General features: G+C 38.7%; 1 protein-coding gene across 2 annotated transcripts in view; it reads left to right on the top strand.

Moving 5' to 3' along the window:
- The window catches only part of IGF2BP3 (insulin like growth factor 2 mRNA binding protein 3), a 115,489-nt gene that overhangs the window by 10,292 nt on the left and 80,118 nt on the right, over positions 1-25,079 (top strand). For both annotated transcript variants that reach the window (XM_017823909.1, XM_017823908.1), the window contains one exon: positions 15,630-15,678. In XM_017823909.1, coding sequence (XP_017679398.1) covers positions 15,630-15,678 — 49 coding nt within the window. The remainder of the gene's footprint in view (positions 1-15,629; positions 15,679-25,079) is intronic.

The raw sequence follows: 25,079 nt of genomic DNA, 5'->3' as shown, positions 1-25,079 counted from the left end.
TGCTCTAGCTTTGACAGGGAAAACGTATATATAATCTAGCAAAGGCAAAAGACACAAGTTTTGTTTGTGTTTGCTTTTTTTAAATTTTTTTTTTAACAACAGTAATTTTAAAGCAGTTACAGAACAGATCGTCCAGAAATTTAGTTTTAATGATAGAGTGGATTATTTAGTTTATACGCATAGGGGAGACTCTTTGTGTGATGGCTTCCTGGTTATCATGGGAGAACAGTTGAATTTTTCCTCCTACATCTAGAGTAAAAGTTTGAAAACAGTGTCTCTTTAGGACTACACTTGAAAAACATACTCTGTGGGATGTTAGAGGAATTTAAGTAGCAGTTTAATTCTTGACAGTAGATTACATTTATAATGTAAACCTTATCTTTTTCCTTATATGAATTAAAATTCTGATACACGTGCTTTAAATGATTTTCTGGTGAAAGTTTTGTGGTGAACTTAAGCAGGTAGTGGTTAGGAAAAAAAAATAGAATTTTCCTGTCTTGGAATATTGTTGCTAATTTAGAAATAATTTTTCAGATGACTTTGCTAGCTGTACACCAGCTTGCACAGGTTCCCCTTGCCTTTGAGGTGTTGGTCTGTTAGAGATGTGTCCTGCTGTGCCATAAAGAGGACATGGGTCTTTCCTACCAAGGGAACAAGATCCCTGAATGAACCACATTTTTCTTTGTGGAAAACCATTGATCTGATGTGCAGAGGGAGCTATTTACCAGGGTCAAGTGAGAGGGGTTCGATGCTAAGTGTCTCTCAGTGGTATCGATCACAGTGGGTGCTGGTCAGCAAGAGTTCTTACACAGTGAGGTTTGTGTTAATAGAAGCTCAGTTATTTAGGAAGTTCTAGGTGGTGGTGGGCAGCAGCATAACTTGGTGTTATGCTAACTAAAAAGCACTAAAAACTGCCATTGCTAATCAGGAGGCACTACTGTTGACCCAAGAGATGTGCTGAAGTATGTCAATACTTGTTTGTTACCCGATTGTATGAACTTTCTACCTCCACAGAAGCTTTTATTGTAGGATACTTCTGAGAAACGTGCACCCTGAACAAAATAAATGAGAAATGGACAGCTCTTATTTTTTTTTAATACTGCGTGCTCTCATTCAGAGTTTAATTCTGCAGCCCAGTAACAGTGGTGTAAAATTGTTCTTTTACTTCTAATACTAGTTAATTTGAAGATGTACTAGAGTGCTTATTCTGCTAAAATATTTTATTTAAAAACAACCCACCCCCAAAACTCTCCCCTACGTAAAGTTATAGTAGTCAAAAAGTAGGAGATCCTTTATTTATTAAGAACTAAGTTTTTTTTTCCTCAGTGATGATCTGAGCCCTAATAGCAACTAGTGAAGTCCTGTTCTATTTGATAACTTGCTCTGGGTTATTGCTTATTATATTTGCTTAGAGTGAGTTATATACCTCTATTTAGAAGTTTTCAGTTTTTTCCAATGCAGTTGAGAGAGAAATTTTATAAATAATGTGATTTCTACACCTTCTTCTACTCTGGCTGCTCTCTTAAACAAGAAATGGCTGTTAACATGTAAATATACCCCAATTCTGCATTTAACATAGAATGGTAAGCGTCTCTAAAGTTGTGGTGTACACACCCTTTGTACAACTGGGCTTTATGACAGTTGTTCAATTAAACTCAAAGCATGAGCAAAATTACGTTTTTAGGTATATAGAATGTGCTTAAGCTATATATAGTTGAAGCTACCCATTGCTCCTTGAAAGTAATCTTGGGAAAACAGTTGGAAAATTTGTCATTATAATTTCTAGAGCCCATTGAGATTTCAAATTGAGTTCAAGATACCTTTGCATTTGACTAGCTTTGCTAAAATCACAAAATTGCATTCATTTGCCATGGTTGGATTTTGCTGCCTCTGTGGCAAATAATAAGCTTGTGTACATTGCTTTTCTTCCTGGCCCTTGGGCTCACATCACCTGATCCACACAGTTCACTTAGTATGACTGTTACTGGTTTTGCATACATTGGGTTCAGCATCTTAACGTGAAAATGCTACTTCTGAATGCATGAAGGACAGTTCAGATCCAGCACCACACCTGTGATTAGGTCAGTCTCCCGCTGTATAGCAGTGCTGTGTTTTGTGCTGCAGGGCTTCAAAAAATGGCTTTTCAAATGAAAGTTGAAGCTATCTTTTTAGCTAGAGAGGGCTGGTGGAAACCATGTGTGGTTTTGTATTGCGGAAAACCTCTCTTTGACATAGTTCTAACTTGTTTCACTGGATGTATCATTCTGGGGGGAAGAAAAGGGAGGTAGAAGGGGAAAAAAAAAAAAAAGGCAGAGCATGAAAAAAATCTGTCCAAAACTTAGTCATGTTTCACCATGATGAAAGCCTGTAAATTCCAGAGGAGGAAATGGCATTTGAGCAGTGATAATTTTCTGGAGATGGCTTGGTGTGTGCCCTGCCTGGTGAGAATGGGGCTATATGGGGAGGGCTTGTCCTAGTTTGGGGGGGCTGAGCAGGTGTCCTGACCTGTTTCTTTTCCCTGTAACATTCAGCTCTGTGAACTTTCCTTGCACTCTGTGGATAACGCGCGTGGTTACAAACTATTAAAGCGTGTCTTTGAGGTTTGGGGGAGGAGAGGGAGGGAGTGATGCTTTGTTTTGAGGCTTTTGGTAGCTCCAGTTCTGGTTGTTACTGGTAGTTGTGTTTCATTGTATGGTCCAGTACTAGGCATGAAGCTGTTTGAAATAAGTTGAAATTTTGGGGAATGATCATGGAATAGATGAGTGAAGAAGACATACTTAGTAGTTCTAGCAAAAAATGGTTAGTAACCCCTAAAGAAGGATGAATTATATCTGTGGGTGAATCTTATAACATTGTAGGTCCTTAAGCTTTTTTTTTGACTTGCTATTTTAGCTTTCTCTAGCTCTTTTTTTTAAAATGTTTGTAAATCCTCAGTTGTTGGTCATATCTGTATACAGATGGAACAGTTGAATTTAAAAGCTTTGAAAGGTGTATTTAAACTATACTTAAACTGTGCTCTCAGGTAAGAGCAACTTGATCTACTAGTGGGGGTAAGTACCACCTAATTTAAGTATCTCTGTTTATGAATCAGTACTGTATGATTGTAAAAATAAGATAGTAATTACTGCCTTGATGTGATAATAAGCTTGAACATCTGTATACAAACTAAATTTGAAGTAATTATCTGCTAAATAATTTATTAAACTTGGTCAAAATTATCATCTTCATTGATATGAACTTTGTTCCTAATTTGGATTTAAATACACAGCAAAGTGTTATGCCTTTGAAAATTCCAAGTCACTAAATGCAAATAATCTTGACATTAATGATGATTAACTTGTATTGTACTTACGTTTCAACTGGTTAGCTGTAGCATGATATAGGACTTTTCTCTGCATTGAAACTACCAGATCCAAACTTACAATTTTGCTCAATTTAATACAAAGTGAACTAAAATAGTGTCAATGTTAAATGCTACATAAAGAGTGTGGTTACCAGTGCAGAAATGTAAACTCTATTTTTTGTTCTCTGGTGATGGCAGTGTATTCAAATCTACAGTGACCATGAAAAAGTTAATGATTGCTGTGATCTTCATCCTCAATACATGCTCTATATTCTGCTTTCTGTGAAAAAGAAATTAAAAATAATGGAGTTACTTAAAAGGTGATAGTGTCTATCCTATAATTGCTTTATATGTCACTACTTAAGGTCAGGGTAGATTTTTTAATAGTATTACTAAAGTGGGGGAAATTATTAAATATTAACTGTAAGGGTTGCTAAAGAAAATACTTACACCTCTTATATACAAGCAATTTTTCAAGCATAACTTGCCTTTGAAAGAAATTGTAGAATTGAAATATTGCATAATTTTAAGTCAGTGAACAATTGCATGTTAGTTGTTGACTTTTCCAGTTGAACAGAATGAAATGATACTCTAAGGCTTTAATCAAGCCCTGGTATGAAAGCTCAGGCATTGCTTTCATATATTATACTATATAAGCCTGTATGCACTAATCAAAGCTGCTATGACAAAAGCACAGAAGATTGTTTTGGTAATTCTCAAAAATGAAGTTTAATGAAAGATATAATTAACAGTATTTCTATTAAGTAAATATAAAAAATTGCAAAAGACTCTTTACACACAAGCTGTGATGCTTTAACTGTGCCATTATAAATTATTTGCTGTGCATGTGGATTACATAGATTTACTTACCCTGGCCAAAATTGTTGCTCTAAAAAAAAAAAAAAGAGAACTTTGCTTAGTTGTTTTTAAATACTTTATAAATTTAACTTTTTAAAAGAAGTCAAAAAGCTAAATTTTTTCAATAACCAGTCTTTAGATTAAACCTTAAAGCAGAAAACGTGTGCAAAGTGTGGGTAGTACTTAGTTTTGCATACCAGCTGAAAGAGGGTGCATTCTATACTTCATTGTATACTTTAAAGGGATAAAATTTTTTGAGAGGAGAATGTGCAGGTCTTCTAAATAACAGATAACTTCTAGCTGAAAGTACAGCTATGAAATGTTCTCTCAACACAGGTTTTTGTGTAATTAAGTACGATTTAATTTTGGGGGGAGAATTCATCAGAGAAAACTAGTAAAAAGAAATGAAAATAATGTCTGGAAACCATAAACTGAATTTGTTTCTCTTTGCAAGTAACTTAAGTACAGAAAAAGCAATGTCGCTTTTTAAAAATTTCTGCATCTAGTGATGTTCAGCGTAAAAATGACAAAACCAAACAGCAGAGTGTTCACATTCGGTGACTTGGATTTTGATAGGGCAAGAGAAAGGAAGGGAAATTATTTGGTGGTGACAGTACAAACCCCACATGTTCTAGCACTGCTCCGGTGAAGGTGTTATATCTCATCTGATTTAGGTCACTTAATCAGTTTAAGGCCACGTGGAATTGCCATTAGTAAGGGCCAGCACTTGAGTACTCTTTCTTCTTGTTGGTGTTCAATTAGTTCAACAAAGTGTACTAGTGAAATAATTACTAGAGCATCAAAGTGAAAATTGGTATCTGTGCAGTCTTAGCTCTAGTGGGCATCAATTTATACTTTGAAAGTTTCTGTTCTATTTTAAACTTGTGTAAGGTTTATTGTACTGAAGCTATTGAGATGGAAGAAATTATTTATTTTAAAGCAAAGATAATAGGAAATGTACAGTAGACTTAATATCTCTGCTGTAAAACTGGCAAAGTATTCTACTTTATACCTGTTAGTGTGGTCTAGAAGACTTGTAAGAAATTATTTGTCTTTCCAGTATTTTTAAAATTTTTCTTAATTTGTCTTGAGATTGAAAGGTATAAAATATTTTTTAATAAAAAAAAAATTGTCATGTGAGCAAGTTAACTGCAGGTCTTTGTTAGGCTTCCCTGGAACATCAGATGAGGAGCATAGTATATCTTTCAAATGTTCAATTATCATGTCAGTATAAGATGTCCTCTTGCAAAATTGAGTAATATACATATTTCTGAAAAACAGTAATAAAAATGGAAGTTTCAGTCAGGATGGATGCAGAGTGAAAGCCATGCATGCACGTGCACATGCACACTCTACATTCTTTGAGTGGCTCTACACACTGGAAAGAGCCTGGAAACTGTGGCTGTACATTTAAAAGTGTTGATTTACTCTGTGCTCGTGTTAATTCTGCTTTTAGTTTATCCAGCTCTTTTAAGCACCAGGATTATTCATGTTTTTAGATGTTGTTATATAGACAATTGCCTAAATGAAGTAGGTTACCCCTGTTAATGTTTTTTTATGTCATCGAAGAGTCTTGCAAATGTTAAGAGAGCCCGTCTGGTAGCTAAAGTGTACATATACACTTAAAGTCAGACTAGCGAAGATTTTTCGTTTATTCTAGTTATAGCATGTAAGCTTTTTGAAATTAGATGGTGTTTTCAGCAGCATGAGTGTTTTATTGTTTTAATTTCCCAAACCCCATGGTAATCTTCATTTACTGAGATAATTTTAGGACCTGGACATCAATTTGTGCAGTTTTTGTAAAGTAGCCTGAGAGAGGCAACAAACAGTCTTGTCTTTTAAAAAGTCTGTGTGTGGGGTGAAACAGCGAGACAGTGGAGAAGTGGGATGAGTCCCTGAACTACCCTAATGCCATGCTCAGTTTAAATTCTGAAGTAGCTTGTTCCCAACCTGAATGTTTTAAATTGGATATTTAATGGCAAAAAAAAAAAAGTAGCAAAGGGAGGTTCCCTGCTTGGTGAGACTGTGTAACAGAGGTCTTGCAACTACACGCTGTAAAGGAAGAGCAGCTCTTGCTGTTTTGCTTCCCCTCTAGCCCCCCAAACCAGAACTGAATTTGTTTAATCTGGAGCATAGTGAACTCAAATTGAGTATGAACAACCTTAGCTTCACTTGAGCATGACCTGAAAGAGACCAAAATAGGTTTGACTCCCTGTCTATTGCTGTGGTGTAAGGAATCTGGAAAGCATTTCCGATGTTCTCTGCAAACACAAGGCTCGTGGTTGAGCAGTTGGTCTCAGCAGCATGGTGGCTACTGAGTTTGTCTACGAGTGCTGCTAATTTTATTTAGATATTTCAGTCTGAGAAGGGTGAATCACTGAGTTATTGTTAGATGAGATCTAATCTAGTGCCATACCTCCCGTACCAAAAAAAGTTGCCAAAATTTTACATAGTACATGATATCTGTGTCACTTATTTCCATTGGGTTTCTGGCTGGTTTGTAAACTTCTGTGGAGTAAGAGACGGTAGTAGAGAAGATACACTGTGAGAGTGTATCCAGCAGCTGCTTAGAAAAAAGTACCTTATTGGCTTTTTAATTATTGTGGTCTTGGTATCCTCTTTTACTTCAGAAATGGTAGTGAAGTATCCTAATCCACACCATTTCTTTCTCCTCCTTGGGCTCTTTAAAAGAAGCTGAATTCCCTGGAAATTAAAAAAAAAAAAAAAGAGGGAGAGAGAACAGAAAAGGATTTATTTTTTCTTTTCTTTAATCTGCTGCTCCCCAGCCCCTAGCTTGGTCATGTATTGGAGGGGTGCATCATATGCAGTTTCAGTCTGGAGCTGCTTCTTACAGCTGATGTAAAGTTTCACAGTTAGTCCATAATGGGAGTATTGCTTCAAGCAGCAGCCCCTGTGGACACTAGGAAAACAGGTAATAGGGGAAAAGAAGCCTTTAGCTCTTTTGCTGGCTGAAAGAAAGGAGGGGTGAGGAGGAGAAATAAAAGATGAGTGTGCCCCATCATTAAAGGATTAGTAGTTCATACTGATTAGGATATTAAGTAGACTTTTTTTTTCCATGCTTAGAAGTACTTTTGCTTTTAAAAGTGTTATTTTCAGTCTTTCATATACCTCTTGAGTGTTTTCACTGTTATCCACATCCCAGTTAATTGCAAGTTAGTGGTAGGGTGAGAGAATAAATGGCAAGTGAACATAGCTTGAAAAAATTTGGTCAACAAAATCAGCTCTGTAGTACAGTTGTTTAAGGAAGAGACCCCTGCTCAGAGGAGGAGGGAAAGAGAAAATGTGGCATTTAGAAAAAACACACATATACCCTGCACCCCACATCAAACAGGGGAAGGAATCAAAATCAACCCAATTAAAAATAATTCAGTTTCTCCAAAGAGCTTTGGCATAGGGGAAGAGGCTTTAAATGCCACAAGGCACAAAGATAGGCCCATTTTTCTAAAGGACACTAGAACTTCCCATTAAATTTAAAGTAATGCTTAATTCTTTAATTTAAAAAAAATTTAACAGCCTTCTCTCATTAACAACACCTGGAAAATGAAAGGTTTTTTAAAACAAGGAGTTCAACATTAATATGGTAATGGCAGAATCTTTAGAATTTTCTTCTTAAAATGCCTTTATGGTCCACTCAAGGGAATTTACAAATAATGAATATAAGCTTTTAGTCTAATTAGTCATGTGAAGAATTGTGGAGCTAAAATTCTAAAGCAAATGGTAACAGGTGAAAGCCTACTATCCAGCTAATCCACATAAACATGAGAACTTGGATGTGTCAGTGTAAGTCTTCTGGTTGTGCTTCCTGAGCTCTCAGTCTGTCCACAAATGTGCAGTCTCTTTCAGGGTATTCAAGTTAATCCTGCAAGGAGAGTGCAGCTCTGTGCCCAGTCGTTTGGCTGGTGGCTTTAGGGAGCAGAGCTGTGTGGTTGTACTGGCCCCATGGACAGCTGTCTGATTTTTCATCCTGGTGAAAAATAGTAAATAAACTTGATGTTTCACAGGCACTGGTAGGAAATTTGATCATCAGCACAGAGGGATCTGTGAGGTAATCCAAGAGTAGTATTTTCATCCTGAATGCTGAGATAATGCACCTCTCCAAAGCGGCTACTTTGGTGGGATTGTATGCGCACGATGAAAGGGAAACAGCGTAGTCAGGAGCCAACTGTACGTCTTGCATGAGCTTTGAGAAAAAATTATCTTTGTCTAAATTTTGTGGAAAATCCTTACTCTGAGTGGTAGTACAGAATGCTTTTAAATCTGGGTCTGGGATTAAATAATGAATCAACACAAAGAGAAGTATTGCTGCAGTTTGCCTGTGGCTTAGCCAGGCTTTGTCTACTTGAATTGCTGAATTGGGTTTGAAATTGGAGCAATAGCATTTCCTCTTCAAGTATTCTGCTGTCCGGATCAATGTGTAGAAATAAAAGGTTGGTGATGTTTCTTAACAAGTCAGTATTTGAAACCATTCTCCTTTCTTCTGTAAGGTAAGTTCATCAAGACGAACTATCTGTTTTGCAAGCTAATGGCTTGATTTGATAAAATATAGTAACTGTCATCAGTGTGCCTTGTAGTATACTAGAAATTAATTACCTTTTAATAGGAGTGATATAAACACTTCTGTTTTTCACTTAACTGAAACTGAGTTGGTTTTTAAAAGAAATTCAGAATACCTTCTTTTTAGGTAGGAAGTGTGACCCTCTGGTTTTCTATTTATCAGAACTATTTGTTAGGAAAAAGCAAATTGAGATATATAATTGCATATAAAATTTTATATATAAAAAGATGGCTTAGAATGAACACTCAATAGGCTTAATTTCACAGAATATGCTGAGTTGGAAGGGACTCACAAAGATCGAGTCCAACTCCTAATCCTGGACAGGACCATTCCCAGAAGTCACACCATGTGCCTTGAGAGTATTGTCCAAATGCTTCTTGAACTCTGTCAGGCTTGGTGCTGTGACCACTTCCCTGGGGAGCCTGTTCCAGTTTCCAACTACCCTCTGAGTGAAGAACCTCTTCCTAATATCCAACTTAAACCTCCCCTGACACAACTTTAGGCCATTTCCTTGGGTCCTGTCACTGCTCACCACAGAGATCAGGGTTTGCCCCTCCTCTTCCCCTCACAAGGAAGTTGTAGCTGCAATGAGGTCTCTCCTCAGTCAATGCTTCTGGTCAGCCAGCTTTCAGTCAATGGACTTATTGCTGTTTGTTAGGTACTTTCAGGAACCAAATGTGAACATCTTAAAAACAGTTAAATGGCTGCTTAAACCCATGGAGTTTTAGTGTGAAGTCAGGGGGCAGGCAGCAGAGACTGCAGCACCTCTTGCAGGACAGGTCACTCCAGTGGCTCAATCTGTTTTGTCACCTCCATTTACCATGAAGAAAATAAGAACCCCCTTCCCTCACCTTGTAACTAAAAAAATGACTGCTGCTTTTTTCCCTAATCACACTGATATGAATTGAGAGTTAAGGATTATTTATTTTGTCCTGTAAACCTGCCCGTTTTTCTTCCCACTAGAAGACCATTTAAAACACTGATTCACTCTGTTGTGATCAAACATCAGCTACTTGAAGCAACCTGAGGGGGAGAAACTAATGAACTCTTTGTGGGGGGGTAGCTTTTGTGTGGGTTTTTTCTTGCCTGTTTTTATTTTACTGGCTGCAGAGTAAACAATAAGACACCTCTTCCCTTTCCCTTATAAAATCAGTTGGTTGCCAGCAGTTTTCCATTTGGCTATAGGAGTTGCTAACTTTGCCTCTATGGCTGTTCCTGTCAGGACTTTTTATACAGAACTTATTTCTTACCATGTGGCATTAGCCACAGTTCACAGAAGGGTTTTTTTGCTGTGTGGTGGTATTTTTTAATATTTCATCTCCAGCTGTCTATGTTCAGTTTGGGTTGTCAGTGAAGTAAGCCTGAGAATTGACTATTTTTGTCTTCATGCAGCTCTTTGTAGCTCAGGGAGAAAAATGGTTGTTTCAGTGAGTGGGTTTGCAGCGGCATCACATGCAGCTGTCAGAGCTGAGGACCATGAACTGGGAGGCAGTGCTGGGGAGTACCAGCACTGGGTGCTGGTGGATATTGGCATACTCTGCATCTGTGCCATTGGTGTGAGGTGCCAAGACTTCTTCCAGGTAACCAGCATAGCGGTACCTACTGAGAATGGATGAAATGAATAATTGCTTGCTCTTTGCATGTTCCTTAGAGTGGAGAAGGGAGACCATTTACTTTCTGTCCCATAGGTATTGAGTTCAAACAGTTGAATGAACTAACATTGTCAATGTTCACTTGATCTCCTTTCAAACATATTTAACTCTTTTTCCATAGGCTCTTGTTTAAAAGGAGTACGTTTTTGCTTTGTGGTTTTAAGGCATTAAGGTTGTGTGTAGTTTGTATGGCTGCTGAAGTAAGGGTCTATTAAGTGTTGTTATTGTTGAGAAATGCGAATTGAGGAGCAGGAGGCAGCAGGTCTCTGGCGGAGGAAGGATGGTGAGAAGGGTCTCATGAGTGTAGTTACAACTGTATGGAAGTGCAGTCACTTGTTTATGATTGACTCTGAAATAGTCAAACTTTGACACACCTATGAGATACAAAAGATTTTGGACTGTGAGCAAAAGCACGATACTTCGTTGTTCTTTGCTTTAAAATTGTCTATCCTCTGTTATTTAAAATTATTTTCCCTTAAGGACATGTGTGGATCTGATGTGATTTGCCTTTGCTAAATGTCATATAAAGCATACAGTGAGATTCTATTAGTGAAAGTGTATAGTGAGATTTTATTTAATACAAGGATGCAAAAATAGACAATTTTGAGACCCTTTTAACTCAAGAGGAACTTGATATGTTGAAGGAAAAAAGTGATGCATATAGTGAAGGGCAGAGAAAGAAGGAACGTATATATAAAAGAAAGAAAATGCTAAAATTATGGCTTTTCTTTTTCCTTTCTGCCACCACCTTTTTCCTAAGACATGTCTAGTATTGTTTCATGTGTGTGGAGGGTTCTTGTGGGTTGGGAGCACTGGGTGTCCCTGTGCATATGTTTGTTCTCTGTATTTACGTAAGAGAGATTACTCCTTCAGAGATCACTAAGATGGCTTTTAGTAAATTATCCATCTTTATGGTACTTTGCTCTTTCTGTCTCTGCGCACACGTGGCACAAATATGCTGCTTTCCTTGCGAAGGGGCACAAGAACGGCTTTTTGTTTTACCTGTTTTCAGTGTTGCAGAGATATTCATGTCCCCCAAACACAAGGCTCCATGTCTCAACATCCCCAGAATAAATATGTTGGCATATGGTCCTCAGCAGTGGCTCAAAGTAACTGAATCCTGTTACCTGGATAGTACCTGAAAAGAAGAATTACGATATGTGCAATTTCTCAAATTAGAATGTGTGCAATTCCTCTTAAGAAAAGTAAATTATTGCCAAACAATTGCTTATGGACTAAGCTTGCACAGAAACCAGAGAAGTCTGTTTTCTTCTTGCCTAATTAAAGGTGTTTTGGGTCTCTTTGAAAAAGAGAAACGAATGGGAACACCTGTTCACATGCTGTGAACATAGGTAGCTTTCAAAAGCCTTCATATGATACAGAGCACAAACATAATTTGTGCTTTTTTTCAGTTGACATCTATTTGCAATGCCTATTTAGAACAGGAGAAACGAACTAAGAAATCTGCTTAAACTGGAAAAACTGCATACACAAGGCTTATGTGAGTCACATTGAGAGATGCTGGTAGTGTTTTACTAAGGATTTATTAAGACTAGGTGAGCTATGTTTTAAATGCAACTATTGTAATAAAATACTGTCAGGGGATGAGAGAGGACTGTTTCTTGTTTTATGCACTCAGTGTGACTGCAAGTAGTTGTAGAGTAACAAAACTTGAGATTACTTCAAAACAGAACATTACAAAGCCCTCTGTAGGGATCTGCTGCCTGGGTTGCGATAGCTGTAGGATCTTTGCGTATACCATACTTAGCTAAAGAAAACTGTGTCATGAGGAAGATGGAAAGCATCCTAAAAGAGCTGACAGTGTCTGAGATGGGAGTGTATTTCCAGGAAGATCCTTCCATACTTTTCTCTTTCCTTTCCCCATCTATTGTGTGGAGTTTTGACCCTGTGCAAAAGTGTGCTTTCTGAAATCAGAACCCATCCTCGTGGAAGCTGTTGCTGCTCTGGTAAATTCAGTCAGGACCCACCTTTGTCCCTTACTCATTGCTATACACTCGCGTTTGGTTTGGGATTTTTCCTGAAGTTGAGAGCTGATTTTCTGTGTGCTCACATGCAAGCAACAGGGAGAGTGCCTGCAAAATCACTCGTGCTGCCTTGCAGCGAGGAGATGTACGGGGCTGCCAAAGTGCAGGAAAAGAACGGGAGGGAGCGATCTCTGAGGAGGAACTGCAGGTTATCGCAGCACATGGGAGATTCTGTCTCCATCTGCTCGCTGCTTGTGCAGTGCTCGTTCTGGTCCTGGGAACAAAAAACCACTTTGGTCATTTCTAGTTATTCTTTCTGTGTGTGGAGAAGGGCAGAGGGGGAAAGGGGTTACAAACTTTGCGTATTTCTAGGTAATTTTAAGGGATATATTTCGATGCCTTTTTAACAGGGGCTAATAGTAACTGAAATGGGGAAATCTCAAAACTGTATATGATCTTTTATCTAACACTGGTTCTATGTGGTTCCTCTCTTGGCCATACAAAGCTCTATTCAACTATATTTTTTCCCTATTGCTAATTGTAATACAGAAATAATGTAAAAGAATAAATTTTTACATGCATCAGTAAACACCAGATTTCAAAGTTGTGCACTGGGTGACAAGTTAAAATTACTTGCAGCCAAGAAACTGATGAAGGTATAAACAGTTCCAAATTAAATGGTGGGTATAGCTATTCTGGTATTTTTGAAGTGACCTTTCAGTTTTGTACAATAGGTGTCTCACTATTGCCATAAATTGAGGTGCACAGCAGGACTGTACCTGTTTTGTACTTGGCTTGCCATTTCCTTTGGCTGTTTATGAATGTGGTAGAGGAACTGGTAATTTTAAGGTGGCATTTCTTCCTTGCTCGTCTCCCTTAGTCCTCCTCCTTTTTAGGATGTCCAAGTTATTTCTGTGCTACAAATGTTGGCTGGCAGAAGTTCTAAATTGCATCAAACTTTTCAGATCCTTGAAGTCACATGGGAAGGAAAAAAAACACCTCCAAACCTTGTGTTTTTCCTCAACAATAGATGAGTAAAAGTAGAGATGGCTTTTTTGGTCCACCTTTCAGGTGTTGGACAGTAGAGAAGACACACAGGTTTCACACAACTATCACCTCACATTTCATTTCAGAAGGAAAACCTACATAAGTGCTTCTGGAAAGGACTTTTCCACCCTCCCTTTCTCACCAGTGGATATACACAGCTCAGTGTGAGCATTTGTGGCCAAACTTGATGTGGAGCTGGGGTGAGACCTCTTGTTCCTGTCGTGGTGGGCAGGGCTATTGGGCTTGGATCCTTCTGTGAGTGGCACTCCTTGCTGTGAAACTCATGAATTTCCCTTTGAATCTGTAAGTGGGAGAGAGTAATGGCACAACACAGTTTGAAGCACATTGAATAGCATATTAGCTACCAGTTTTGTGGTTTGGGGGTTTTGCTGTATTAAAATTTCCCGGTATTTCTAATATTGAATGAACATCCCCTTTTATGTTCTACTTTAGGACCCAACTTCCAAGTTTCAGGTTGCTGTGTGAGATTATTTTGATATTTCAGAGCAATATATCACTACTTTAGGGCAACTGTTTTGTAGCATTATTGCTAGCTGAGTTTAAGGAAAACTTTGCAGACTTCAAGGAATTTTCTGCTCTCAGTGAAGCAGCTCCTGACTTCCCTTGCTTTATTGAAAATGAAACCTTAAATAGGGTTGTGTGTGGTTTGGTTTTTTTGTTCTCCCTTCCTTGCCTATTTATATGATCAAATGATGAAATGTGCTCCTACTTGCTTGAGAGAGAGTAAAAACAGCTGAGAAATGCTGCACAACCAAGACCTGTTCATCTTTTCTGGCAAAAAAGCATACTTGTCGCTTGATCTCATGGTTGCTGTAGTGTTGGGGGTTGACACTGCCACATGAGGAGCTGTTTGGGCAAGGTGGCTTTGTGCTATGACCTCCGGCTGTGCCTTGGACAAAGCCTGTTGAGAAGAGCATTTCAAGATGTAAAACACTCACTGCAGGCCTGGGTAGGTGGTGGTATTAGGGAAAGGAGTGTATTTTAAAAGGTTTTGAGGGGAAAAGGAAAGCTTTTGATTTTATTGCTAGATGGGAACACCTCTAAAATTTGTTTTGCTGCAAGACTTCACTGACCTGTACAAGTTTAACTGTTATAAAAAGCCCCTAAAGTGTAAAGCATTTTTTTTCTGTGAGAGGTCAGTATTGAGTAATTAAAATGTGAAGTAAAACTGTTTGGACCCAAGACACTTATCCTAGCTGCTTTGGTGAACCAAAACGTAACTGAGACCTTCTAAACTAGACTGCTCTTTGTTGTCCCCTCTCCTGTCCCCAGAGCTTCCCAGGATGGGCAGGCTGACCCTACTAGCTCACTCTACCTGAGCCCAGCCGAAACTGTGTTACTCTACACATTCTTGTAAATCCCAGGGGGTTTGTGGCATCTCCGGCATTTATTTGTTCTCTCACTTTGGGGGAAGGGACGAGACAAAGGACTTGGCTGTGAAGGCAGCCAGCACACTGCCAGGCTTTGCAGTAGCACTTCAAAGTGAATGTTTTGTTTACTAGATAAATGAAAACCGATGTAAATTTGGGGTGAAAATACAAGGAATTTACTAGACTCTTACCCTCTCCTCCCAGTCAGGGAAGAAGAATGTTAGTCATGTCAGTGTTGGAAAATAGTCCATCATTAAACTTTTCATTAATCTAATATCAAAGCAAATGTTTTAATTCAAATTTGTATTTCCTATCTTGAAGGAACATAAAATCCTGAAGTATTTTCCTGGTGGATTCACAAAACAAAATAACAACAAAAAATTCTTAAAGTGTGTGAAGGAGAACCCAGTACAAATATATGGGATTATCACACCCATTTATAACAGAGAATTAGATACTGAAGGCCTTAAAGCAGAAATAGAAATAGTCTACAAGAAAAGTGGAGACTTCATGAAATGTAACAGCTGTCAAATGTGTAACAAGTATTTCTGTAACAGCTCTTTAGACTTGAAATGGTTTTGACCTGACATTCCCCCCTCGGCGATCTGTTGGGTTTTTTTGAGTTGTGTATTTGGTTTTGCCCCTCTTAGTATGACAGATGCTTAAATGTATGACACTGCTATGTATAGTCTATCTTGCAATGATGTTTTCTTTCCGTTTTTTTGTTGTTTTTTTTTTTTTTTTTTTTAAATGCTATTTTCTTTAATTTATCTACAGGAGTCGGAAGCTTCAGATCAGGAATATCCCGCCTCACTTGCAGTGGGAGGTAGGAAGTTACTTTAAAAAAATTATATCTTTGCTTAAAAACTGTTTGTGTTTCTCTCTTTATCCACAGGACTTTTCCCCTTCCCCCACCTTTTACTTGCTTTGCACACACCACCCATTCTGTTCTGGGGAAAAATCCTTTGGAAGAGGGAACAATAGAGCCTTCTAAGCAATTCAGATAACTGCCTTCATTTCTGCTCTCCCAGCTAACCATAAAAAATGTTGAAATGGATTCTTTGGTGAATGCTGACTTCCTGATGCAGTCACTCTCTTTGACTGAAAGCTTGTCCGTTTTGGACCTAGTGTCTGGTGTATGAGTTCAATAAACTTAAAACAAGTTCATATTTAAATACTTGGCCAAACCTTTACAGAAGCAGAAACGTAATGCTGATCTTTTTTTTTTTTTTTTGAGTGGTGGGTTTTTGTATTTTCCTAGCTTCTCTATGGTGGTGGCATTTTGGCAAATTGTTTATTCATTAATTGTTAATTTATTAATTGTTTATGGTTATTGGTTATCCTCAGTGTAGTGTGTACTTCTTGCACTTCACAAATAACGTTCTAATTTTTACAGTAGATGGACTACCGTAAGAACAGATTTGTTTTCTTTTTTCTGCCTTGTATGTGTGTTTAAAATGTTGTTTTCATGTTTTATTAGTGATAAGTCATTCTTTTGCCTGAGGAAGATTAGAGGGCAGAGGGTTTGAGGATATAGCTCTGGTAGCAGTTCTCCAGGAGGTTTGGTCTGCCTTCATTTAACTTTCCATCTGCAGCAACTTCTTTGTTTGCACTACTTGATTGCTTCTTAGCTTTAAGAAAAATGGAGGCATTGGTCTGTTTAACCTAGGCTGTCAAACTACAGGGTTTCTGTAAGGTACCAGCCCACATTGCCTCTCATTGCTTCAACCTGCCTTTTTGGTGTCTGCTGTCTATATAAGCTTTTCCTCTGCACTTCCCAGACCTTGTGTACCCCTCAGCTGAACAGTATCCACCTGATACCCTCATTTCAAATCCATAAGTTTTTTTTTTGGTCAAGCTTCTGGGAAGAGTAGTTAGGTTGAGGGTGACTAATTTGAAGATTAACTTATTTTTTGGTACCAAATTCCTCTGAGGATTTTGTGTAGGAACAGTATCAGAGCAGAGGCATACAATTCAGAGATGTGAATAAACAGGGATGTAAGCACTGTTAAGCAGAGTACTTAAAAATGCTTCTACCTGCTTATGCCTCATTAGACATTTGTAGCTAATTTTGCTTGTGTATTACAGATATCTACTCTGTTTCCTATCTATTTCCTGATTTTTAAAAATTATTTCCCTCTTTTTTATTGCTGCAGTTTCTGTGGTGACATCTGGTCTCAGACAGATGTTCTCTTTACCTACCTTTTTAAAACACTATATCTTCCTAACGCTCCCAAGGAAGAGTTAAAATTGTCCCAATTAACATAATCTCAATCTTGCCTAGATGTCCTCAAGTTACTTGTACAGACCTGATCCTTTGAGTACAAAATTTAGAGACCTGAAAACTTCTACAATACTTTTGGATTCTCTTGCAACATCAGGGCTGCTTGCCAAGTACAGTTTGTCCACTAACTTCCTAAAGTTTTTCTTTCTAAGTGCTGGTGGTCTGGCACCTCTGCACTTAAGCAGGTAAGCTTTGTATACTCGCAAAACAGTGCTGATGATAAAATACAACAACTGGTGATTAAATTCATCAGGGAATTGTCTTATGTCAGTTTACCTTGGGCTCTGGTATCTTTTGTTGAGGCTAAAAATCCTTGAAAAAACTTCCTTTGAGCTCTGTAAGAAAGCTTTTGATTCTTCCTTAAAACAAGTCTTGGTAGGGAGAGTAGAAGTTTATACATACTGAGAGGTATTTATATTGAAGCAATGTTCTTGCAGAATATTTTCTGAGAGGATGATGTGTTAGTGTGCATGTGTGTCAGCTGGAGTGATTTTACTTAAATTGTGTCTTATAGTCCCTCTGTGCCAATTTTCTTGCCTCATCACTTTTGTTAATTCCTTGAATCAGGACTGACTTCTAATGGGTGTGAAATCCTTAAAACCAAACCAAAAAACAACTGATGAAAGAGGTCCCTATGTTGGCTAATCCATTGGCCCTCGTGTATGTTCAATATTGAAATACAAAACACACTTAGTACCCTGCAACACCTTTCCTTGTACTGTGACACAGAGATATGTGAAAAGAAGATTATTGTTCTTGTGAAGTTTCTTCCCTTAGTATAGCCACTCTTAGTGAGGTTACAGTGTCATTCTTTGCAAAAGTTGAAGTAATTGTCTTGCTTTGATTTTGTTGTTTATAGAAACAAGCTTTTTACGTGGGAAGCCCACAGGAGTGTCCCTAGCAGTCAGTGTGCATGCCTCTAGTTCAGTGCTTCACAGCTGTTCTTGTTGCCAGTGTGTCACACAGTGGTACCTGCATGCCTTGAGCCGTGTGGTACTGGGACCCGGTGAGCATCTCTGCACAGAGATGGTCCTTGGCTTATAAAAAAACCCACCCACAAAGCGCTCTTATAATAAGGAAGGCATCCATAATCTTCTCAAGTGCAGCTTGTCAGGTTTGGAGAAAGCAGGTCTGGAAATGTGGGAGGGGTGGGATATGCTGGTCCCACAGGAATGTAGCTGAAGTGCTTGTCGTGTGAAGTGTAACAATTCGGTAGTAGCTCCCACTTATGAGCACCACAGATAGTAGTTCTGCCTCCTGGTTTTCAAAACCAGAAAAGCTTTCAGGGAATATTGAAGCTTAATTTGAATTGAGAATGTTTTGAGATCCATCAGCTGATGAAGGTGCCCCATTATTAATACAGGTCCTTTGTTCTCCATGCAAGTGGAAGCTGTCTTTTGAGATTCATGAAATGCTGGAGTAAATCAGTTTCTGGTGAAAACTTGAAACTATTCCACTGGTGTACCCTCTTATCTTTCTAAGAGACATGCATGCCTATTTAGTAAAATCTAATACCTTTAGTAGCACAGAAGAGAGAAAACGTCAAACTTTAGTGATAAGGAGTCTTTGACTTCCTCTTGGAAGTAACTGGGTATTCTGAAAACTCATGTGGTAGGACACTTGACCCATAGTTATTCCATATAGATTGGGAAACAGTGATGTAAATGGCCACAGAGTAGCAAATGGCCACAGAGCAGCAAGCGTTTATTAGCAAGACTTTTCATGAACCAGATACATAAATTCAGATTAGCTATTTGCTTTTCTGGTTGCCTTTTTTTGAGAAAAATATTCCAATTAGTGTTCTCCTTCACATAGGTTGAAGTTACTGAACAAAATACTGACTCTTACAACCAGCCATAGTAATTGGACTTGTAGTTGTTTCCTCTGTGTAATATAAGACCTCACTGTTTACTTATTAGACCATCATGGTATAAGTAAAAAAGGTAAGATAACCCTTTTAGATCATATTCAGGTTTAAGTGGTGGAAAAAGAGGCAGATAATGACCTGCTCTAATCTGCTGAGTTACTACTTTGAAACAAAACCACAAGGTTGCTATTCTGAAGAGCTCACTTGAAAAATGCAGCTGTAAAAGATAAAATTCTAATTTATTCCAAGTCATTCAAGGTTAAGTTTGTACAAAACTTGTCTGGTGATTAATTTGAACTTCACAAGATTTTTGGCAAGGTTCTGCAGGTTCCTGTATGTGTGGGTTGGGTACTCTTATACTCCTTGCCCAGCTAGGAGGTGGAGGGAAGGCGGCAAACTCTGTCTGAACTAAGAAAATTTAGAACTTGCCTCAGACTGCATTTTGAGTCTGGACTGGTAGGTGATTATCCAGGATCATGTTCTCTACTTATCCAGGAGGTCATTTGCATCTTCCCCCTTCGCTCACTGGACAGTCTGTGTTTGAGGACTCTGGATCAGTGACCATGTTCCATAAAAGCATCATCACTTCCGCTGTGCATCTTCTCCCTTTTGTTTTGCTTACATATAATTTGCCTATAGAGGTTATTGTATCAGTTTAGTAATTTGGAAAACACATGCATGATCAGATTTTATTTTTTAAATAAATCATTTTATCTTGTTACAAAGTCTTTTGTGAGGCAAACCTTCAAACAGTTAGTGCATCATTTTTAGTGATAGTATGTGGTTATACCTTTCCCCCCCATCCCGTTTCTCTCCTTACTTGTCAAATACAAAGTCCAGACTGATCCTAAGAATCATGACTAGTGAAGAATTTGGCACACCACCTTTTTCCGTTCTCCACATATACCAGTCTCAACTCTTTCTCATTGGAAACCACTACCCTGGCTCTATGGTCGCTGCAGGAAAGTAAATAGGTCAGTATTACTCTTTCCTGAACTGCAGTCTGTAAGATACTGATTTGACTCCTAATTTGTAATGGCAAGTACTCTCTCACTTAGCTTGTGTGTATTCAGCACTGGAGGTGTATTTGCAAGACAAAATTATACGCCTTCTGGAAGGAGATCTAGATGTGGTGATTTAAAACTGAAGTACCTAGAGTTTGTTTCTGATTTAACACGATGGGAATTTGAGTTGAGTTCTCTGAGAAGGAACTGTGGTGTGCAATACTACCCCCTTTTCTTTACTTTCTTTTAAAACATTTTAAAACTAGCATCTACGGTTTAGAAGATGCTTCAAGAAATTTTCTTTCCAAATATTTTTTCTGTGTTTAGTGAATAAAACACTAGAGAACAGACTTCCAGGACACAGATGGTGCCAAAAATGGCACTTGCTGGCTCAGCAGGAAGGTAGCTGTTGAAGAGTTCCTACTTATCTTCTGTGGGCTTATTTCCTTCTTGGTTTGGATGGAGCAGATAAACAGATAGTGTTGATGAACTTGGTAACAAAAAAGGTAGACTAAAAGCCCAGCCTGTGAAGTGTGAACCTGTTGTGTGAGGAAAGAAAGCAAGAAAAATGCTGTGAACGTGCATTCCTAGCTTTGCTGTGAGACTTGCAGGTTGCTTTTGGGGACAGAAACGTGTGGGAAGGAAGGTCTGGTTTAGCTCTTCCAATGGCAAAAGGATGTTGCTAAACAGGGTTTGCTTTTCCTCACTTTTTGATGGAAGTGAAAAATGAAGTCTCGTAGTTATGCTGAGACTTCCGATGTTTCAGATTCCCCAGGCAGAAGTTGTAATGAAAAAGAATTTCTGGATCAGAGTTGCAAAGTGACTTCAGTTTCTGCATTGAGATTTGTCAATGCAAGAAAGCTTTGAGCCATCTTCACCCATCTGCATATTTTGTAAGAAAACTTTCAGTTTCTTTGAAAGAATGGAGACTGACTCTGTGAGCAAATGTTTGTAAATCTTACAGTGCACATAACTGTCCTGAGGATCTGTAGTAGCTTGTGTCACTGCTTTGAATAAGACAGCTAAGCCGTGTGGGATGGGTTTTTTGTTCTTTAAACTAGAAATGCAGTGTAAAAACTAATCTTGATGAATGGTACCTGCTTAAGATGCAGCTTATTTTAGAATACCAAGGATATGAAGAGGATAGGTGGAGAACTTGTAGGTTTTAAAGAAGGAAAAAACCACCATAAAACTATTGCAATTAAGTTAGGATTATACAGAATAGATACTTCTCATAAAGCCAAGATGTAAAGAGGGAATGCAGAAATGAGCCGGAGTTACAATGAAAAGAATTCTAGAAGTAAGGTGAATCAACAGTAAAAACATTTAAAATATACTGAAATACAGTCTTTCGCCTCAAGCATCCTCCAAGAATCCCAACTTAATGTAGTGCTATAAAAATAATGTATAGCTATAAAAATGCTAGCAGAACACTAAGCATGCACAAATCTGTTACTGCCTGCTAGGTATGGGAATCTGGTAGGGATCTTTGAGGAGGAAACAGAAAACAGTGTGCTACATTAGGCACTAAATTGTACTTTTTGCCAATTACTACTTGTCCTATTCAGCAGGTGAATGGAGAACAAGTTTTTCTGTTCTCTGCATCAGTCTTTTATATATTTGAAGACCTGTGTTGCTTAGGGAGGGTTAAGAGGAAAGTTTAAGTTCTTTCAGTCTCTTCTCAGGACTCTTATTTCTAGGCTATTGATTGTTCTTAAGTCTGTCACCTGGGGATGTCCCATGAGGCTTTGCCAGAGTAGTTTCTGTAGTTTAAGATCACTTTGAGCTCAAATTTAATAAACACAAAGTTGGTACTACACTACATGGAATGGTCCTTGCAAACCCTATGAAACAGAACCCTTTAGTTTGACAGGAGGCTGGTAATGACTGCTACCTTACAGTAATCACAAAGTCAGCTTCTCGCCTGCTGTTGTACTGTTGTCAGTGTTTGCCTGATAAGTCTGTTGTAGGGGACAGTATGAAAAGCCTTTTGAAGGGAGATTCCCCTTCCTTCCCCCATTAATTCTGTTATAATGAGAAACTTGAGAGATTTATCAAGAATTATGCACATCAAACAAAGTTTGAATGTTGATCTCCTGCTTATTTTCATTCCTAACTACAGGATAGAGCAGCCTCTGGGGCAATGCAGAGCCTCAGAAAGGCACTGCTTCCTCTTGATCTTGGATCTATACACAGAGGACTGCCTTTGCTCCTCTTCTGCCAAAAAAAAAAGGGGGATGATAATCTTTCCTTCCTATTATCTGACTTTGGACCCACACTCCAAATTAACTATTTTGCCTGAGCTGCACATATTTTCCATCATCTTGCTGGGCTTAGCTGCAGGTGAGGCAATCTGATATAGGAAAGAGACCATGTCTGTGGCAGACCACTCACTTTTGTACTTCAGACAGCATACTGGCTTATGTTGGGGTTTAATTGCCTGGATTAATTATAGGGGATGATATTTACAGGTATATGTGAAGTAGTAAATACCTCTTGCAGGTGTTTAAAAGACAGGGTGTGTGGGAGTGAAGGTCCTTGGATAAACATACAATATGTGTATTTCTCACGTGGAATGATTTATTCATATGAATGTGTTGGTTACAGCACTACTGATAATTGTCATACAGTTTTGTAAAAAAGGGAAAAAATCTAATGAGCAAAGTTAATTTTCTTCAAGAATTGGGCTTCAGTGTTTATTTAAATCAGGATCGTACTAAAAGCAGTTAACAGTGATACTTTTATCAAACATCTGCCCATGTAAGAGTTAATATCCTAGAAATCCCCACTGAAGATATTTTGCTGTTCTTTTATTATAGTTGTAGGCTTAGAAAAGTAACGTTGCATTAGTTAACACAATTTTTTTCTCTAGGAAACTTGTAGTAGCTTAAACAACAAATAGAGAAGTTAGAGGTGAGTTCAGGGCTCTGTTGTGCTAAGCACCTAGAAGATACAGAAGGTGGTCTTCCAACCACAGGAGTTAGACATAATGCTAATACTCTGTTTTAAAGAAATCTGAAGACTCACCAGCTCAGAGCTGGCTTGACTGACAGACTTTGGACGTGTGAAAGTTGCCCTTCTTCCTCCAGGTGGTCAAGGTGGTAAGTTGAAAGAAGAGGAAGTAGATGATTTTGGGCTGTGCTGCAGGAAATCTGTTGGGTGGTTGTTCACACAGCCACTTCAAGTTGTATGGCAGAGGCAGGAGGGTTGGCTGAGCAACTGTCAAAGAAGGTGCTGTGAAATGACACAGCTTTTTGACCATGATCTGAAGCAAGCTGAGTAGTTTGGGGCATGATTTGTGAGATATTGTTTAACCTTGTTGTGGAGAGGGCACACAAGGAGTGGAGAGACGCTTCCACTTAGACTTGAGGCTTTCAATCTGTTGTCTCATCTGAGCTACACAGCTTTGTGATTCAGTGTGTTGTCTACATATCTGTGTTGGAGTATGAGCTGCTTCTGTCTGTGATGGGCTCTAATTGTCAAAGCACAGAGAACTGGTGAGTTTTAAGTGTTAAAAGTGGCCATTCCAACTAAGACATACATAATCTTTGTCTATGTACATAATCTTTGTCTTTGGAGACTACATTTATGGCCCTATATCCTATTTCTCTTTCAAAATTCAGTGGGAGACCCTTCAGCCAAGTGAAGGGTCTAAAAAAAAAAAAAGGAATGTTTCAGTGCAACTGTTTGATTAAAAACTTCTCTCCCCATCCAAATTGGTTCCATTGTCCTGTGCCTGAGATGAGGAAAATGTCTGTTTTCATTACTGGTTTTTGATCTTCTGGATAAAGAAAAGCACAACATGTAATCCCCTAACTTTTCAGAAATATTCTAATACTTATAACAGCTGTTAGTGTGCAAGAATTTTGGCATTGTCACCATGGGGTTGCTTGGCACTGTTAAAACAATGTGTTGCTCACAAGCTTAGAATGATATAGTTACTTGTTTACCCTGTCACTAACAGTGACTACAAAACTTGAGAAATCTTAGACACACAAAGTTTGCTTAGTTCAAAACACTTTTTTGGAATCCAGCCACCAAATCTTACTTTTTATCTGTGATTCCAGAAAGGTGTCAGTGAAAACCTTTGTTCAAGGGTTCAGTTGACGAAGCGTTACATCCCTTAGCTATGATTTTTACTTAAGGAGTCACTTTATTCATGATGCAACCTCTTTATCCAGCATTGTGATGTGTTTTTTCTTAGAATTACAAGACCATTCAGGTTGGAAGGGATCTCAGGATCTATAGTCCAACTTTCTGTTCAAAGCAGCACTCTGTTGAATTCAAGCCACATTGCTTAAAGTTTTGGCCAGTCTTGGAGACCTTTAGGAATGGAGGTCATGCAGCCTCTCTGGGCAACCAGGTTTAAGGACTAATTATCCTGTTGGTGAGAATTGTTTTCCTTATACCTGGTGAGAACATCTGTTGTATCAACTTAAGCCTATTGTCTCCTGTTCTCCCACCCTACACCTCTGGGAAGAGCGTGGGTCTGTCTTCTCAATGACCTCTAGGGCGGGCTGCTGCCATGCTCCCCCCAAAACTGTCCGTTCTTGGGCTCACCAAGCCCATTTCCCTCAGCCTTTCCTCAGTAGAGAGGCATTCCAGCCTCCAACCATCTTGGTGACCCTTCATTCCAGGTTCTCAATGGGTGTCTTGTACTGAAGGCCCCAAAACTGGATGAAGTATCTACATGTGATTGGTTATCCCCTTTAACTCAACATCCATTAACTTTCCTCCATCCATTGCCTGTGCTTCTGTTAACATAGCCCAGGTTGTTGTTTGACCTTCTTTACTGCCAAGACACAGACGTGGCTCATATTCTGCTTGCTGTCCAACACCACTCTGTGTGGTCTTTTCAGCAGAGCTGCTCTCCAACCAGGCAGTCCTTAGCCTGCACTCACGTCCAGGGGGTTATTTCTTCCCCAGTGCAGGACTTTGCATTTATCCTTGTTAAATTTCATCAGGCTGCTGCTACCTGTGCCTAGGTCTCCCTGTGAGGCATGTTAACTGTTCCCCTCAGTTTGGTCACATCCCCAAACTTGAGAGTGTAGTGCAACAACTCTTTCAGGTCG

Source organism: Lepidothrix coronata, unplaced genomic scaffold, assembly GCF_001604755.1.
Source record: "Lepidothrix coronata isolate B3197 unplaced genomic scaffold, Lepidothrix_coronata-1.0 Scaffold106, whole genome shotgun sequence".
Classification (NCBI taxonomy): domain Eukaryota; kingdom Metazoa; phylum Chordata; class Aves; order Passeriformes; family Pipridae; genus Lepidothrix; species Lepidothrix coronata.
Note: the sequence above shows the minus strand (reverse complement) of the source record. Positions and strands in the feature narration are given on the sequence as shown.